Here is an 18302-nt window from a genome sequence, read left to right on the forward strand (position 1 = left end):
TCATACCTCTATCAAAGATTAATATCTCCACAATCAGCTGATTAAGCTTACAATCTGGTAGATATATTTTCTCTAAAACTATAGAATGAAATAAATTTACGAGTTGTCTTGTCCTCCTTCGTACTGTAAAATGAAGCAGAAGTCACCACTGAAACACATTCACGCAATTTGTATTGTAATAAACGCTATATTGATCTTCAAGATCATACAAGATGGATCAAAATAAAAAATATATAAACTTTTTGCGTATCAAGAGACAGACACATGTCACAGCTTAACAGAAAAATATCATCGTTCTGGGAGCATGACATTGAAAATAAATCGATATTGAAATATCTCAACTTCAGCCAAACTTCACCAAGCACATGCAGGACCCTGAGAGAGCATTTTGTGGAGCCACTTATAGTCTTATCGCCACAGCAGGCCCTAGGGTCTATAAACCACCAGTATGTATAAAACTTCATCAATACCAAAGTTTTTTCTTCATTCAAGGCATTATTTATCAATTTCTGATCAACAGCGCATCAGTAGAGAGCACAGTTAATGTAGATGGCGAGGCATTATTTATTGACAGCACTTTCTGATCAACAGCATATCAGTAGAGAGCACAGTTAATGTAGATGGCAGTTGATGACTCCAGCATATGCACGCTAATTCTATATATGCGAGGCACATTTAACAAAGCCAGAATTCTACTGAAAGCTAAAAACAATCCGAAATGAGAGTCAACAGAACTTGTTCTTCTGAAGTGCAATATAAAGTTTCCGAGAACACAGATATTTGCTGAGATATTGTGTCCTCTTCCTCTGCATGTTAAAGGTCCCAGCCTGCATACGGTTCAATAACCAATATTTTAAAAGTGGTTTTACCTGCAACTGCCAACATGGCAAAAGCATTGCAAAGGACCAAATATTTTATCCTGTTGATTCTTGTAACAAATCTCTTTGGATTTCAGACTTTTCTTTTCTGTGCTTTGCCTTATGATTCACGGCTCCAACAGGCCTGCTGGCACCTTCTCATCTCGCCTGTAATCGCCTCCAACAAAGGCCAAATTAAGCCCACAGCTCCACGCCCGCCCGCCCCGTCATCCCAGCCCCCACGGAAACCCACTCCTTGGATTCCACATGAAAGACAAAACCCTGCACCAACCTGTTTTATCTGAAATTAGGTTTGCCACTGGTGTCTCTAACAACATCAGCAGAAACTACCAGGATTGTGCAACACTTCATCACCTCCGCATTAAGCGGCCTCCCTGCCTCGAATTGCACGACAGCAAGTCATCTCACAGTTGCTTCCAAGTCTACTAAAACCTAATTGTTTATACGCAAGTATGTGGCTCGAATTACAATTTTTGAGAAGCTTGACAACAATTCCATTTCCAAGAAAGAATTAGAGGATTTTCGAGGGCAGATGAACAGAGATAAACTCAAAAAGTGCTGCGAGCAGCAAAGCGTCTCTGAGAGGCTCTGGTCACATCAGGTAGGCCAAAATGTTCCCAAATGCCCGTTAATTTTATATTCTTATGTCTTACTTGATTTAATTTTTGACTTGACATGCAGAATATTCACTGTAACTGCACTGACTGACAGGGCGTTGGAAAATATGAAATACTACCTGAAAATAACTGCTCTGAAGAAGGACCCCTACGAAGGGCGAACCCAGTAAGTCTGTTCTTCTTTAACCTGGCCTGAAGGCCGAGACCCTGCATGAATTGCTTAATGTCAAAAAAAGCATTAGGTTATGTTATAGCATTTCTCTTATGCAGTGAACTCACCAATACAGCCACCTACTGGACCTCTTTTCACAAAATTTGGAGGAATTTTGTACTTAAATGCAGCCAATATTTCCAGTAGGAATTACAACTGCCAAGGAAAGACACACAAACACAGCGATGGTCACCGAGTGCAGCCGATGCTGGAATGGGAGATACGGACCCTCAAATCATACAGGCAAAATTGATTAAAACTTTGAGATAATTATACTGTACAAATATTCTATTAATAACTTAAATCACAATTGATTTTATAAAGAAGTCTGTGAGCAACCATCCAAAAATGTGGTAAGGGATCTCCTCAGGTGATATTCTTAATATATTACCTAGTCAGAATTTAAAGGAAGATGGCATTAAGCAAGATCCTTTTTTAAAAACATGCCTTAGAGCTCTTTCACAAAGAAGGAGCCTTCTAAATCTCTATTTTGAAAAAAAGCTTCTGTATTATGCATTTTAAATTAGTAAATTTAAAATTTTAAAGCTACCCGAATATATTCATTCTGCTTCAAAAAAACAGATCAGCGATAAAGAATAATTAGATCAGATTTTTTAAATGGATTCCACTTATTGTGTTTTAATTGTCTTTTTCTGCACTTCAGAGATGCAAAAGAACCTAATCCATGCATGAACGCTTGAGCTCAGCAAAATCCCTTGACTTTTCCTCTGTATATTAAATATTATTGAAGGAAAGAAAGGAAAGAAAAAGGACAAGGACTTCAGAGAGACCAGCGTAAGACAGAAACTGGCATTTAGCAACAGATGCAAAGTTCAAATAACGTCAAGTTGTAGTGAATTACTCAAGTGGCAGCAATTGTGTAACAATACAGATACGAGGGCCGTAAGTTAATGCAGTTTGCAATTAGCTGCTCAAACTACGAGCACAAAGTGACAACCATTATTTAGGAGAAAACATAATAAATAGCATCGTCTTTAATGGATTGGGAACTCAACATCTGATGGTGTTAGTACCCTCAGAAAAAGAGAACGACTTAAATCATCCTGAAATTTCTAACTATTTTGCAATGTACTTTAAATCCTTCTTACAGTATATAACATCGAAATTACCCTAAAACATATAAGAAAAGAAAATATAATCCTCAACTGTTCTCTGAGTCTATGTCACATTGATTTATAACAGTTATTTCTAAGACAGACAAAAACACACAGATGCAAACAATTACTCTATTTTTGTAGGCAACAAGTGAGGTGGGTGGTAACTGAGAAATTTTGAAAAATCCTGTCACAATATTCCGTTTTTTCTTAAGTAACCCTCATCACACAACAAACGCTCGCCACATCAGAGACTTTCCAGGGCCTGAAGGGCCGCTTTGATTCCAGACCGCTGCAGGCATTAGCGGGGACGTAATTAGGGTAAAAAGTTCAACCACAGTTCCATGTCTAGAGTGCTGCCAGAAATAAATTTCCTCTCATTCACTGGTTTCTACTGTACCCTCCCTGAGAAACATATTGAAAACACATTTATCTTTGTAGAGTTTGTTCCTCTTCTAATTAACTTTATAGCGTTTACAGTATTTAATAATTTAAAGTGGAATTTAAAGTGGCCCTGGAACCAGCAGCTCTGCCTGTAATGGTGCTGTGCATTATCTTTTCCCTGTGGTGCTTCTTCTGACAAGTTCCTGGGGAAGGTACGTGCTCCAGCTGGGTTTATCTGCGTTTAGTGAACGGCTACTTCCTTCCCTCCATCTCCTCCCCGGCTCCTTCCACGCACGGGGGGCTGGAACAGCCATAAAATGAAACTACGCCTCCGCTTGGAAATGTGCTCTCCCAAACCTCCAGGCTGGCCCAAAGACCGCCCGGAGAAGAGTTTATCTTTTCACAGCTTAATAAATCAAAGCTTTAGAAGGTCAAAACTACCCCCAGTTCTCACCAACTGGTCAAAGTTTCACTCCAAATATTCATTTTCTTCCGTCCAGTTTTGATCCAAGATTAACAGTTTATTATAGTTCAAAGGTTATTTCTTACTCTGGTTCACTCGGACAAACATTTGGTATGTCAGGAGAACAGCAGATCTTTCCTACCCTCAGTATTTACAAATGGAAACATTACCTTTGTCCATTAAAGCTGTATCTTAATCCGTTAGAAAATTCACAGAATTACCAGCAAACATTACTCCAACATTGCAAAAATAGCCGGAGTACATTAATATAATTATAGAAACAAGTTACAAGAAAAAATTCTAGGATCCAAAGAGCTCTTTTCAAAATGAAGGACGTTGCTATCTTTAGGCTGTAACATAACAACCAAATCCAACACCACGGAAAGGAATTTAAACTGCTTTCTTCAGGGGTTGTGTCTCTCTGGATCTTAAAAGCTACCACAGAACCTGTTAAGACTAAACTGATTTTTTTCCTGCGATCACCAGAGATGATAATGTTTTTCATCTGCTAAAACAGAAGGAAATCTTTGCAAGGCAGCTGATAGGAGGGCACACTCTGCAGTGAATGGTGCTTTAGTTTTTCAATGGTACAAGGGACTCAGTCCCTCATGGATAACAGAAACCAGGGCGCTTCACCCAACTTGAAAGGTTCTACTACGCTTTTACAACAAAAAGAATTAAGTTTGCTCTCTAGAGATTTAAACATATAAATCCTTGACAGTCTGCAAAAAAATAAGGCTTGGGAGAAAAAAATACAACCAAATTTTGCAGAGTCTTCAATAAAAGACCACAAATATTTAACGAACTTCATGAAATCTACTTCACGGTGTCCAATACAATTGAAAATCATAACCATCTGTCCAACCCATTTTCATGTGTGATTTGAAAAAAACATGCTGTGTTTTATCTTGAGCGGCTACACCCTTTGCACACTCAATGGCATGATTCAGGCCCTGGCACGGCCGGGTGAGTCCACAGCAAAAACCACCGCGTTGGCAATGGCATTCCAGGAAAAATATTCCGGGGAGAGTTCCTCTGAGCAGTGTGAGAACTGGGAACAAGAACTTCATTCATCATGGCTAATTTCCTTCTCTTGGGTGATCCTTCCAGAAAGCTTTGCTGTTTGTCTCTGACAAATCATTTCACAGCTAGCTAATTTTAAACATGAAAAGCCACAGACACTTAGGGCTGGACACTGGATTTTAGCATTAACCAGTTACTTTGCCAGATAAGGAACAGGGTCACGTGATTTGGAAATATTAATGTGAGAAAATATTAACGCTTTAATTGCATTGCTTCTATTCTTACTTGTGTAAAGCTGCTTTCTGCCTAAACCCTAGCACTCCCATAAACACATTCCGGAGTTAAACTTGTGTTAAGGTTAGTAGGTTTTCATCTACAGTAGCCACGTTAATAAAGCACGTTTCCTGAAAATCTGCTGCCAATTGATTTCCCTTGTAAACCGATCAGCAGGGGAAAAAAACGCTGGCTAGCCAAAGCTGTACATTCTGTTTGCTCCATCTACTCCTCCTTCTTTAACTTGCCCTTATTTCCTTTCTCCTCCCATGATTAAAAAAGATTACCTCTTGTTTCTCATGCCCTCAAGTGACCTACACCCAATTCAAGTCATCCAAAATTTTCCATCACTCGACATCATTAAATTAATATGTCTTTCTAAAAATATATGCTAGAAACCTAACACATGCTTCGGGCTGGCTGCGTAGGTTACTCACTGACGTCCTGCACTCTCCATGATGTAGAAGGTTGGAAAGTCTACTGGCCTCAAACTCTTACTTTTTAATCTTCTGTGACTGATCTTTCAATTAGCTATACTCGTACAATTATCTGATTATTGTACATGCCTCCATAAGACTTTGGGATAAATTCCTAATCTTTTATCCTGCTGCATTTGGCTGTTTGGACAAAGGACACGTGCAACAAAAGCGGCAAACACTTTTTGTAAGGATGCTTAGGAAGCCAGGTTGCATTTCAAGGAGATCTTCAAGATTTTCCCCCCTGCCACCTCCTGCTGAATGATTCCTGAACAGAAGATGAAATATTGTTATCCAGAGACATGTTTGTTGAGACAAATCACTTACAGCATTTCTACCTTCTTTGTTAAAAGAGGGGTGGGACCAGAATAAAGCATTACAGCAAGCGAGGGAGAGCAGAGTTCATGGCTGAGCAGCTTCAGCAGCAAAGAGAACCTAAGAAATCCCATCCTCTGTGCTTGTTCCCACCTTCGTGCTACAATGGATGCTACAATGCTATGGTCTCAGCTGCACCTTGCCATTTTGCATGCAATTGTTCGTAAACCAGGTGACTGAAATAATCCATATCATAAAAAAATAATATTGGAGCATTATTTTTTACTCGGATTATTTCTGTAACCTCCTTTACTGTCTGGTTCTGTAACCAGCTGAAGGGCCCAGCCCGGGGAGGCAGGGAGCAGCAGGCAGAGGCAGCAGACAACGAGGCGAGGAGGAGTTAAATTGTAAGGCCACAGCTGCACCAACACAATCCTTTAGCCAGACTGAGATGCATTTCAGCACAAGAATTTTGTCCATTATGTACGATGAACTGCTTAGCAAAGAAAAGAAGAAAAAAATCTTTAGAGTAGAAACAAAGTTTGGTAACTCATAATTAAGCCCGATGGGGTAAACACCTGAGTCATCAGAACACTTGGCATTTGAGGAAAGGTAGGTACTAGGGTTTAAAGCATTTGAAGTGCTCTGTACTCGGGAGAGGTGGTGTCAGATGTAAGACACTGCAGTTACTCATCTCTGCCGCCCCCGGCCCCATCTCCCTTTCTCTGCACCTACTCACACTGGGGATTTTCCCCCTGGCACGTCACTGCTCTTTGTTCACTCTCATTACCTTTATCATCTACCAAATTGCAGGTTTCCAGTCCCTCTCAAAACCGTGACTTCTTTCTCAATAATCTAAACCAAAACAAAACTATATTGGTCAATTTCCCCTTAAACATCTCCATTAACTAAAATGAAGCACTTAAAGATAGTGGGACATTTACATTTGACCAGAAGAAAAAGCATGTCTAATGCATTTTGGACCTCTCACACATTTGAAGGTGTTCTACACATCCAGAATGTTCCAAACTATAGTTTCACCAACCCCTATGAAGAAAATAGGAATATATTTCCATTTAACATAGCTGGTCTTATCTATTTTTAAACTGAGTAGCTCCAAACAGCACACATCGACTATTTCTGCCATGCACTTTCGCAGCCACCACTACTGCTTTTTTGAGGGGGGCAGAACCATCTGTTCAATTTACAGATTACTAATCTTGATGTCTCACCACCTAGAAAATTCATTAATATGTACCGAAAACCATACATCCTATTTGTGTGTGTATAAAGATTTGTTTATCTCATCACCAAGAACAAAGTAAGCGTGCTTCTACAAAACTCCACAGAAACACAATTTATGCAGATGTTCTTTCCTTTTCGGTTTTACTTTAATTTGCAAATCTTGTAATCTAAGACCGAAGTTGACTGAACCAACGTCTAAACCAGCACAGCAGTATCAGCCAAAAAACACAATCTGTTTCCCATTTATGTATCAAGACTGCATCCTTCCTGGGGGCTGAGAAAACTATTGTTTTGAAAAGATTATGCAGTAAAACCATGCTAGACATTTCAGTCATTTTACTAGATGGAAAAATTGGCTTTTAAAATATACAAAAATGTGCGTACCGAAAGCTAGTCAGAAACTCAGATATATGGCAAAAGTTTAGAAAACACCAACTTCATTTTCCCTGGTAAAATGCTCATCATGGGGAATAAAAAGACTGAGATAGTGGCAAATCTCCCTCTAGTATTTTTACATAAAGCAGGTGCCAGAAATGCACTTCAAAGTGTAAAGTTTAAGATTTTAGATACACTGAAATAAATTTTTTAAAGCAGGTTCTCAACCATGACTCTCACAAAGCAATTAAGACTTAAAATTAATAAATGTTAAACTGAATTTTTAAAGCAGTTTCTCAACCATGACTCTCACAAAGCAATCAAGACTTAAAATTAATAAATGTTAAACTGAAGGTTAAGAACTTAATGCTGATATTCAAAGGAATATAAGTTTTATCAGCATGTTATATCAATGGCTACTGTATTAGGTTACATTACAAAAGAGATGCAATCCACGTGCCAAGTTACCCAGAATTTGATTTCTCGTTGTTATTGTGTTGTTAAAGCTGTGGAAGACATATCAGAATTTAACAAGATACTTTTAGACTCATCAAAAATCTGTAATTTGGTAAAATGTAAAGGAATCTCTGGGGTAAATGATTGCATTTCTAAATCACCAAAGAGATCTTTTGCTGTGTAAATGGCAAAAAAAAATTCAGGAATGAAACATAAATCTAACCATTGATTTTAGGCAAACATTATTTTGCATAAAGTACTTTTATAGCTATCTTTGTTTCATAATGAAGGAAAGAAATCTTAGCATATTATCACAGACAAAAGTATTCGTTAATTTCTTCCCATTAAAGTACAAGGTACATTAGAGTGATACTGAAAAGTACTGAACTTACTTAATATAAGTGATATTTTTGAAGTTATTAATTCATCGCTATTTGAAAATTCTTTGGATTCCAGATTTACAAGTGTTCTACGTTAAAAAGAATACTTTTTTATCATATACCCCTCATTATGGTGTATTTACTTTACAGCTGAAGGAAAAGAGAAGAATTTCCTGACGGTAACCACTAATGCAGACTAGTGGTCAGAACCAGGAAATCCCAGCTCCTAACTTCAACATGTCAATATCTCATTGACATAGTCCTAAAAGATAAAATACTATTAAATGTATTTGATACATTTAATTGTGTAGTAGATCTACATAAAAACTATATTCCATCAGATTTGTACTACTTAAATGCTTTAGCATATTTAACACTTAAAACTTGCTCATGTAGTTTCATCTATGCTTAATTCAAATTTCTCAAAGATTTTTATGCATTTGAATATACACAGTGGTCCAGAAAAATCACAAAACGTAACACATTTGTATGTACAATCACTCATCTATCATGCAGAACTGTTTAAATACAGTTTTGATAGCTCTTTAACACATGCTTTCCTAAAGTCAAAAATAGCACGTGCTAATTTACAGCAACTCCTAAACTGTAACAAAGAGTTAATAACCTACTGAGGGTTTATCATGTCACATGTAAAATGCATTTATCCTTCACCTTCCATCCAAAAAATTAACAGCTTCAAAGCAATTTCAAGAAGAGCTACTGAAAGTGGATTCTATATAAGGGATTGCCACAGAAAAAATTTAAATTACAGTATTGCCACCAGATAGAGCAGGGTCCAAAAATATTCTTCCACCATAAGTCATGGTGCCAGCCACCAACTCTTCCGAATTTAAATTACAGTATTGACACCAGATACAGCAGGGTCCAAAAATATTCTTCCACTATAAGTCATGGTGCCAGCCACCAACTCTTCCAAAATGTTAACCATGTCCCTTATTTATTAACAACAAAAAGTAACAGAAACTATTTGGAAATGTGAAAATTGCCAGGGATGTCCCAAGAAAAGAGTAACAATAGCTGCAAATTTGAGCTGAGCAACCAGAAGTCTGAAATTCTGAAGTACTGTCAGGGAAAATCCAAATGACTATCAAGTCTGAAGAAGTCAAACTTTTTTTTTCCCCCAGAATCACTCTCCTTGGGAAATGATTCTGACAGATTTTAGACAATAACCTGGGCAAAATTTGGGCAAAATTTGAATAGGAGCAAGCCAGAGGACTGTTGAAAGTAGCCACTTCAGGAGGCCACAGGTTTCTAATGGGAGCAAGCCAGAGGACTGTTGGAAGTAGCCACTTCAGGAGGCCACAGGTTTCTCCTTTAAAAAAGTGACAACCTGGTGTCCTAGTGAGGAGGAGGATAAGGGCAGGGGGGCTGTGCTGGCAGAACTGCTTTAGACATTGGCCCCATTGTCATAACCACATCCAATCTCATTCAATTTATATTAAAGAAGGACAATGTAGATGAATGTATCGGTATCACAGATTGCGTGCTGGAAGATTTGGATTTCATTTCTGGATCTGCTTCGGACCAGTTGCCTTTGAGAAAACCATTCAGTCTTTTAGACACTCCGTTTACCTTGCTGTAAACGGGAAATATTTTAGTGTCAGTGCTACATCATTGCACTGAATATTTTACCTGCCACTGCAGCAGGCAGGATCGGCCTCCCATTCCCTGCAGTTTCAGCAACGTGCTGACAGCTGCAGTATTTCATGCCATTGCCAGCATAATCTCCAAAGTAGGTGAGGAGACGACTGCAGTGAAAATATCAAGTGCTTCAGAATAAATCCTCTAGAATAAATGTTGTATTTTCTTCAGATATGTGATTAAACAAGGTGTTTTATCTGTCTACAACCATTAAGATACCAAGGGAATGATGTTAAGCACAAAACCTCAAGAACAGAACTAAAATTGTGATGCAGGTTCAGCAGCCTTTTGTGATACAGCTATTTTAATGTTCTACACAAAGTCTTCTTTACGCATAACAATCATTACAGAAATGCAATCAAGTGTTCTGTGAATGTAACAGAAGAAAAAACTAGTGTGACACTTGAGCCAATTAAAAGGAGTGTGACTCCAGTTGAGGGCAAACTATTAAAGAACTCTTAATCTGAAAGCTATTGACAAAATAGGTAATTTGCAAGGATTTGTTCAAAAAATAACTTGCAATGCACAGTAAATGTAGAAAAGCATTTTCAGAATTTTCTGTTGAAGGTTTATCACCATGAGCAAACTGGGTCTTTATTAAAAGGGTAAAACAAGAGCCTGTAGTAGGGTCTCCTTTTCTTAAAGATGCGCTCGTCTTCTGGGCACAGTGGAAAGCCTGATTGAAAATCTACTTGCAGATATTTAATGACTAATAAGTACTAACACAAACCAATCCATTCATTTTGAAAACATTCTATTTTTTTTTTGGTAGAAAAGCAAAACTACCAATAATCTTTGAAGTATTGCCCATTAATTGAGGAACACAATCACACAGTGAAAATAACAACCCTTATAGTTTGATCATTTCTCAGATATCTCAGCTTCTAAAACAAAGGTATGAAGGAAAGTTTTTTCAATCCAACATCTCCTTTATGTATATAAATACCCTGCTTAGATTCCGATATAGTCCTACAAGAGCAGTATTTACACCACCGGTTACATGCACTCTTATTTAGAAAAAGTTAGTCAGGAGATTACACACACTTGCAGGAGGGGCGGGAAGAAAAGGCGCTGCTATAAACAGCTTTGCAAGCTGTAAACACACCAACAGAAACACATTTCACTTCTCTACCTTATATGGGTTTTGTTTTAAACATTTAAGACAGGTAACATTAATATTGTCGTTTAACACAGTAATGATACATACAGAGACATTTACAGAGACTTGACAGTCTTCCTCCACACCCAGAGTGATTAAATTCTTAATTGAAAAAGGTGTGGCACAGAATTAGTCTTACTACTGTAAGAGGCTTTACTTCAACTCTTTAGCCTTTCAATCTCTGTGTAGAGGATTACCCTTGAAAAGCAAATATTTTCCGGTAGGTATAGATATAAATCCCTTGCATCGTCTGAATCAACATATCTAACACAGACATAAAATAACTTTAGACCTTCTTTTGTGAGAGGAGTGATGCAACAATACTGTCCAGAGAGCACAAGACAAGTCTGTTAACTTATTTTTCTAACTCAAAGAAGGAGATTTACCATGTATTTTGCTAATAAACAGTGAGTGGCTGTAACAATGAAATTGCTTGACACTTGTCATTTGATACAACTGCTGCTTGAAAGCATCTTTTAATCACTTTTTAAGACACAGTTACTACTGTAGACACTTTTCAATAATAATTCTGGCCAGGATTAGTATCAGAAAAGGCTCATCATAAAATTGTGATTCCAATGAGAACAAATGAATTTAAAATACCTCTTCCTTTATTTTATATCAAGAGTCTCTATTTTTCATTTCTTCTGAAAAGGCTAACTCATAGGCAAATGTGTGCTGACACACTGAAAAAAACCTTTAAGAGCCCTTCACAGTGTTATCCCATTAGCAACAAAGGAAAAGAGCTTTAAAAATGTAATCTACTGGGTTTTCTTAGAGGGCATTACAATCTATATACAAGACTTTATGCATGAAAAATATGCTTACCCAGAAGATCCAATGCTTTTGCACACACCAAGTAGAGGCCGCTTCTCGGAAAAATTATCACATTTCTGAGCACCTAATAAGAGGGAAAACAAAAGAGAAAAAAGCAAATCGCTGTTTACTGTTTGTGTTACCTTTTAAAGTACAGGTGTGTACGTGGAAAGATACTGAATATATGAAAACACAGAACTCACAGCCTGGAGAAGATTAGAAATACTAAAACCAGGCAGAGCCATGGAAGAACAGTTGCTGAAAGAGACAGCAATGAGTAACAAAACAAGTAGCAAAATCTGGCCGGGATTCTGGAGTTATTTTCTATTCATTTCAGTCGGGGTTAAGGACTCTGTAACAAGTAACACTTTCTCACTTTTCATTGTTTTATAAAAGTTGTCTGTAATAATGCTGTCACCAACTCTGCGTGGGTTTCCCACATTGGTTTCCAATTTATTCTGCTGAGGTAGAAGTGGAATATAAGAGTGTTAACCATAAGAGCAGCCACTCTCTTTAGCAGGGGACAAGCCTGGCTGCCAGCGTTTGCCCGAAGCACGGCCGTGCTTCAGCCCGTGCCCTGCTCCTAAGAAAATACAAGATTAAATTCAAAACAGTCTTCAGTAAGTTCCACCAGCCCTGCCTGCCCGGGGGTCCGTGCATCCCACCACCCCTGGCACTAGTGCAGCCCAATTAAACCCAGCCCAAACTGCAGTCACACCGTCACCCCAGAACCAGCCAATTGTTAAATATGCCACACTTCTTAAAATGGGATTTTAAAAGCTTTGAAAAATTTGCCTTATTGCTACGTAAACAGAAATAAAATTAAAATTGAGTCCAAAAAGAAAAAAGTCTCTCTTCTACTTATAAACAACATTTACTGAATTCCAGGATACATTTCTACCCGACTTAAATAATAGAATAACAGCCACCATTAACAACACTACTAAATTTCCTCCATTTTCTTTCAACCTTTGCCTTTTTAATTATCTATCTGTAGGTATTCATGTAGTGAACAATGGAAAAACTTTTTTCTTCTTTATACACTAAACCCTTTGATCTATAAAGAATATTAGTGATATAGTCTGTTCAACATTTAATTCACAAATACTGGTGTACTGCACTAAATCCATTATTCAGAAAGGCACAACAATTAACAATATACATTTTGACATAACAGTCTCTGTTAATTATTAATAACTCGGGTACATGCAATTAATTTGTAACAAAAACTGTTCAGTACTCTCATCTGTACAAGGATAAGTCTTCCCTCCTACACATTTGGGTATTTATAAAGTCAAGTGGGTCACATCAATAATTTCACCATCAACAATAGCTTTACAAGTAACCTAAACCAGCCAAATGTATTTTGCTTTTATTCCTATTATTTCAAGGGCTTTTATGAGTCATACCTGTACTGTATGTACTGACCTGTAAATTGATAAATGAAACATATAGTCTTCTTAAGAATCTGGCAACCAATTTGTTTTCTTCGACACAAGTAACAGATGAACTGCGTTTGTCTCTGTTCACTTGCCAGTCCCTCGGCATTAAGGGTGAAACGCTGACTCCACCAGCAGTTCTGACATTGATTTAAGTGGAGCCAGGATTTTAACTTAAGTGTTTAACTATACTTTTTTCTTTTTTTTTTTTAAACTAGGATATATTAAAGACACGAATTCACATGTTTCTTTATGGTGTAGTTCTAAGTTTAACGATGAGGAAGGGGGAATAAGGGGAAGAAAGTTGGTGGGAAACACAGGGAAACAACCCCACAGAATCAAAAGGAACACCAGGTTTTAATACCCACAACACAGATTTGCAAAATTTGTACAACAGGTACTTAAACTTCTGATTTCAGTCTGTAATGACCGAGGCTCTCATTTAAAAAAAAAAAAAAGAAATCCATTTTCTACTTCAAATATATACTTTCCGAATGTAAATATTAATACTGCAGAAAAGGATCATTATTTTGAGGACTCTGCGGGGCATTAAATCAGGTTAATAGCAGTCCCATTCATGAGATTGCAAAAAGCGACATGTGTTGTTCCCTGCAATGCTTAATGGAGTCAGCAACCCCTTCCAGTTCGGCGGTGGGGTTTAATCTTCCAAGTTATGGTGGATTAATTTTTATTTGTAAAATTGTGTTTATTTGCATGTGCGATGCACTGACGTTGCACACACCTGCTCCACGCACAGTGTTTAACAAAATGCAGCCGGATGATGGAAATGAAAAACAGCCAGCTAAATCCCTCAAATACAAAAAGTATTGAAATCCTGTTGCAAAGTCTTTTCCTTAAACTCCTTTTATTCTAAATCCTTTTAATTCTGTCATATAACACTACAGCATTTATAAAAAGCTGAAAATCCCGACAAATCACACAATTAAAGTAATGAAAACTGTCCTTCCTGCCAACAAGGCACCACCTTATCTACAGCTCCATTTAGCTAAATGATACATGTTTTTTTTTCAAAAAAAAAAAATAAAAATCTAGCTTTGGTTAGTATACTTAAAACTGAAAAAAAAATATCTGTGGCCAAATGAAATCTCATACAAATCAACATTTAGAACGTTATGAAGTCAAAAGGTTATCCACACATAAGCTCAAAGCAGCTTATGTGCTGTGCCTCTGATGAAACTGTGAATAGATGGCTCCTGGGCCTGCCGAGGCCTCTCGATAACGCCAATAATAGTCACAGCAGCAGCAGCACACCTCTGTGAAGAATAAAAACGAAACCTCACACAGGAATTCAAAAGCTACTCAGAACTATGAAAAGTACCTTCGTTTCCCTCAAGTAAGAAATCCACTGTATAAATATCAATTTTTGACCTATTTAGCAACAGCACATGTTTTTCTGGTGTGTCATTGCACTGCCAAGTTCCATCACGGCCGTTTATCAGTGCAGTGCAACTTCTGTTCTAAAAACCCCTCTTATTTCTACCCATTACTTGAAAATCGGGTAGCATTTGTGGTTCTGCCCCAGCTCAGTGCAGCAGCCAAACAGTATCTGGAAATGCCTTTGGCCACGTGGCTGCCATTCACTACAGATGGTTTTCACTCCCTATTTTGCTTCTCCCTTTCAGGGGAGAAAAGGTAAATAAATAAATCTTTCTTAAAATTTCTTAATCCCTACTATTTTGTGTCTGTTTTCTTATTGAACACAAATGCAAAAGAGCCTATGTGCTACTTGAAACAGAAGTGAAAAGGTTCGTGTCAGTCCTAAAAACAGGAATGAATGCTTCCCTCAGCTTCAGGGTAGGATCTCTAGGGCAGCATCTATAAACACCCCGTTTCCTGCACAGATAAGCTCTGTGTTACCCAATATCGTGCCTGATCAACGGCACTGTGACTGCTGGCCTCATCCCAGACCTTCTGGGGCTCCTTCAGGACTTTATGTTCTACACCATAAGCATCGTATCATTCTGTCTCCCTTAACTCCCAACATCACCCAGGTGTTTCCAGTTTCAAAGTCCCTCTCCAATACCTGCATCATCAGCACACCTGGTTCTTAACATTCCCCAAAAGTTATCACCCCAGAACCTCTTCAACCTGCAGTTGATTTCCATGTCTGCTGCCTCCTCAGCCCATCCCACCCCCCATTTCCAAGAAAACAGCAATGATGCAAGAACCAGCAGTGGCTGGAGAACATTTTCTTGACAGTTCTGTCAAAGACACAGAGCTATGCATGCTTGCAGAAAGTTGTTTTTTCCTCTGCACAGCCTCACAATTTTATTCTCTGATAATTATGAGGCTTCTAGATGAAAAAAAACCCAACAACCAAAACTGAAAAGCTGACCTTGAAACATTTGCTAGAGATCAGCGTTTCTAGAGTCACACATTTGTTGAAGACAAACAGAAGTATTTTATTTTGATCAAATCTCGTTCAAAGAATTTAAAAGACATTATCAGTCTACCATGGCAAAAGTTTAAGGTCCAATTGTCTAAAGCATTGACTTGATGTGGCCAGAACTAAAATGGTGGGACACAGGTCAGTCCACAGAGCTTCAAAGAAATTAGTATTTTAAGATGTCACGTCCCAAAATTCTTCCCTATAGTATCTATAAAAGGCTTACTTGCAATGCTTGAGAATTCTGTTCTGTAATTTCTCTGATCCACCCCCATTAACCTTCATTATACCATAACAACCCACACAACAGTTACAGAACACCAAAACCTAAAGGCACACCTGCACGACCCGCTTACACCAGCTCAGCTCTGGTGACCAAGTGCTTGTTCAGCTCCTGGGGCTGGTTCCTCTGCCCCACACACCACACAATTATTCTGGCCTTCAGGGACCCAAAACCACTAACGCCACCCAAGTGGTCGGATACACACAAACCTCACATCTGCCTTCCTTTAGAAAGCAACCTAAATATTATAGTTCTTTTAAGTATACCTGCACGTAAAGCTGAGTTAGCTTTTGAGGTTCAAGTTTTATTTTACCAAAATCAAAGCTGTAAGCAGTAGAGCAGAGAGATAAATCTGCTGCATAATTTCAACTTTTAGCAGCTTTAGATTTTCAAATGAAAAACTATTGTGCCCTGATTAATTCCAACTTTTCACGTTAATTCTAGTTTTCAACCCTTCATTCATAAGGTTCCCTTCGTCCACAGTTGTTTTAAGCATTGTACCTCCAATTTCTTTATTTCTTTTCGTATTTGCTTTTTTCCCACCTTACCAGTCCATTTGACCAAGACAGAAAACTTAAGTAATTTTTTTGATTTTTCTATAAATATCACAGAAATGCTTATCAAAACAGGTGAAGCTCCAGATAAATGTAGGAATATCCTGGACAGAATACTTAATAACATGCAGAACTCAAAAGTACCTCTGATTTATTTCTTTCTTTTCATATTTGTTTTTTTCCTACCTTACCAGTCCATTCGACCAAGACAGACAACTTAAGTAATTTTCTTGATGTTTCTATAAATATCACAGAAATGCTAATCAAAACAGGAGAAGCTTCAGATAAATGTAGGAATATCCTGAACAGAATACTTAATAACATGCAGAACTCAAACTCACTACCATTTCAGCCGTACAAGTATGTATTCACGCAGTCAGGTCCCTCAGAGAAATGAGAAAGGCATCATCTAGAGGAAGTGGTGAAAAATTAGAAAACATGTTGAAGAAAGAATAAGAATAATTAGGTTATTGTGGCTAAATAGAGCCATTAGGTACTGTGTGAGAGGAAGCCCAGTGCAGAGTAACCTGAGCAGCAGTGAGGACATCACAAATCTGAATCATATAAATTGGAGGAGGGAGTTAATACATCCCTGATTTTTGCTTGGTTCTCTCACTATCATTAACTATGATCACGTTTCCTCTTCACAGGGAACAGAGGCTAAATTTCAGTGGCAGAGTTCCAGCTTTGTTTTGTACCTACCACTTAATACTTTCTCCTTTCTAATAACCACAAAGTCACATCAATTTGGCTTCAAACACATCTCTGGGTGCTTCTTTTATCTGAAGAGACAGAGAAATCTAGAGCCCAGCAAGCCAGGCACCTGTACACATATAAATAAGTACCAAACTCAATCAGAGCACAGTGATTTGAAAGCGAAGAAGAGTGAGGGAAGTGAGAAAGCCCAGTCCAATCAAAGGGCTCAGCAGGTAACGCAGCGTGTGGCATGCAAAGTGCCAGGATTTAATATTCTTATTTCTAAGAGGGACAGCATCCAGACAGAGACGTTCTCATATCCTGAATATTAGTTATGCAACTTCATCTCTACTCTTAAGCCCGAAATTCAGTGTAAACCTTCAATCTCCCAAAAGGCCCTTTGTATGGCTTTGATTCTTTCCTACAGCATGCAATGTCTGCTGTTGAAGGCAACAGCAGATACTCTCTGTCCACAGAGAAGAGTTAGAATCTCCATTTTTCAGCGTTATTTACAGAAATCTCTCCATTCTTTATGGACGTGGCTGCAGACCCACCACGCCACAGACACAGAGACATCAAAGCACTGCAGCTCTGGGCCAGGTCAGGTCTCCCTGGGTTTGTTGGCTCAGACCGGAGCCTGCCCGAACGCGGCAGTGGAGCTGCCAGGTCAACCCAGCTCCAGGAGCCATGTCACCGCTCCGGCGTGGCACGGAGCCTGAGCTAATAAACCCCACCAGATCCCAGCTGGCAGCACGTGGGGCCAGCTCCAGATACAGCCCCACGCTCCTGCTACTCACACCACCTAAAACCCTCTAAATCAGATGGGAGGAGGCCGCCTCTGCAATAAGCCTGCGTGAAATAAAGCTGTATGAAATAACTCTCTCGCAACAATGCTGTATTATGCTATGAAGCACATGATGCAGCCGAGGATCTAACATCAAAGGACTGTAGTATTTTAACAAAATAGTTGACAAACTATTAAGTTCTGCCGCTGTAAAGTCACCAAGCTAAAACCATGAGCTTTCCTTTCACACCTGGGAATGAGCCTCTTATCACAAACTAAGATCTGTTTCTC

The 18302-nt window shown here is 38.5% G+C and overlaps 1 protein-coding gene across 9 annotated transcripts in view; it reads right to left on the bottom strand.

Moving 5' to 3' along the window:
• Positions 1-18302, bottom strand: part of BCAS3 (breast carcinoma amplified sequence 3) — a 424087-nt gene that overhangs the window by 388189 nt on the left and 17596 nt on the right. For all 9 annotated transcript variants that reach the window (XM_014959877.1, XM_014959720.1, XM_014959802.1 and 6 more), the window contains exon 6: positions 11861-11933. In XM_014959877.1, coding sequence (XP_014815363.1) covers positions 11861-11933 — 73 coding nt within the window. The remainder of the gene's footprint in view (positions 1-11860; positions 11934-18302) is intronic.

This window comes from Calidris pugnax, unplaced genomic scaffold (assembly GCF_001431845.1).
Source record: "Calidris pugnax isolate Ruff unplaced genomic scaffold, ASM143184v1 scaffold45, whole genome shotgun sequence".
Taxonomy (NCBI): domain Eukaryota; kingdom Metazoa; phylum Chordata; class Aves; order Charadriiformes; family Scolopacidae; genus Calidris; species Calidris pugnax.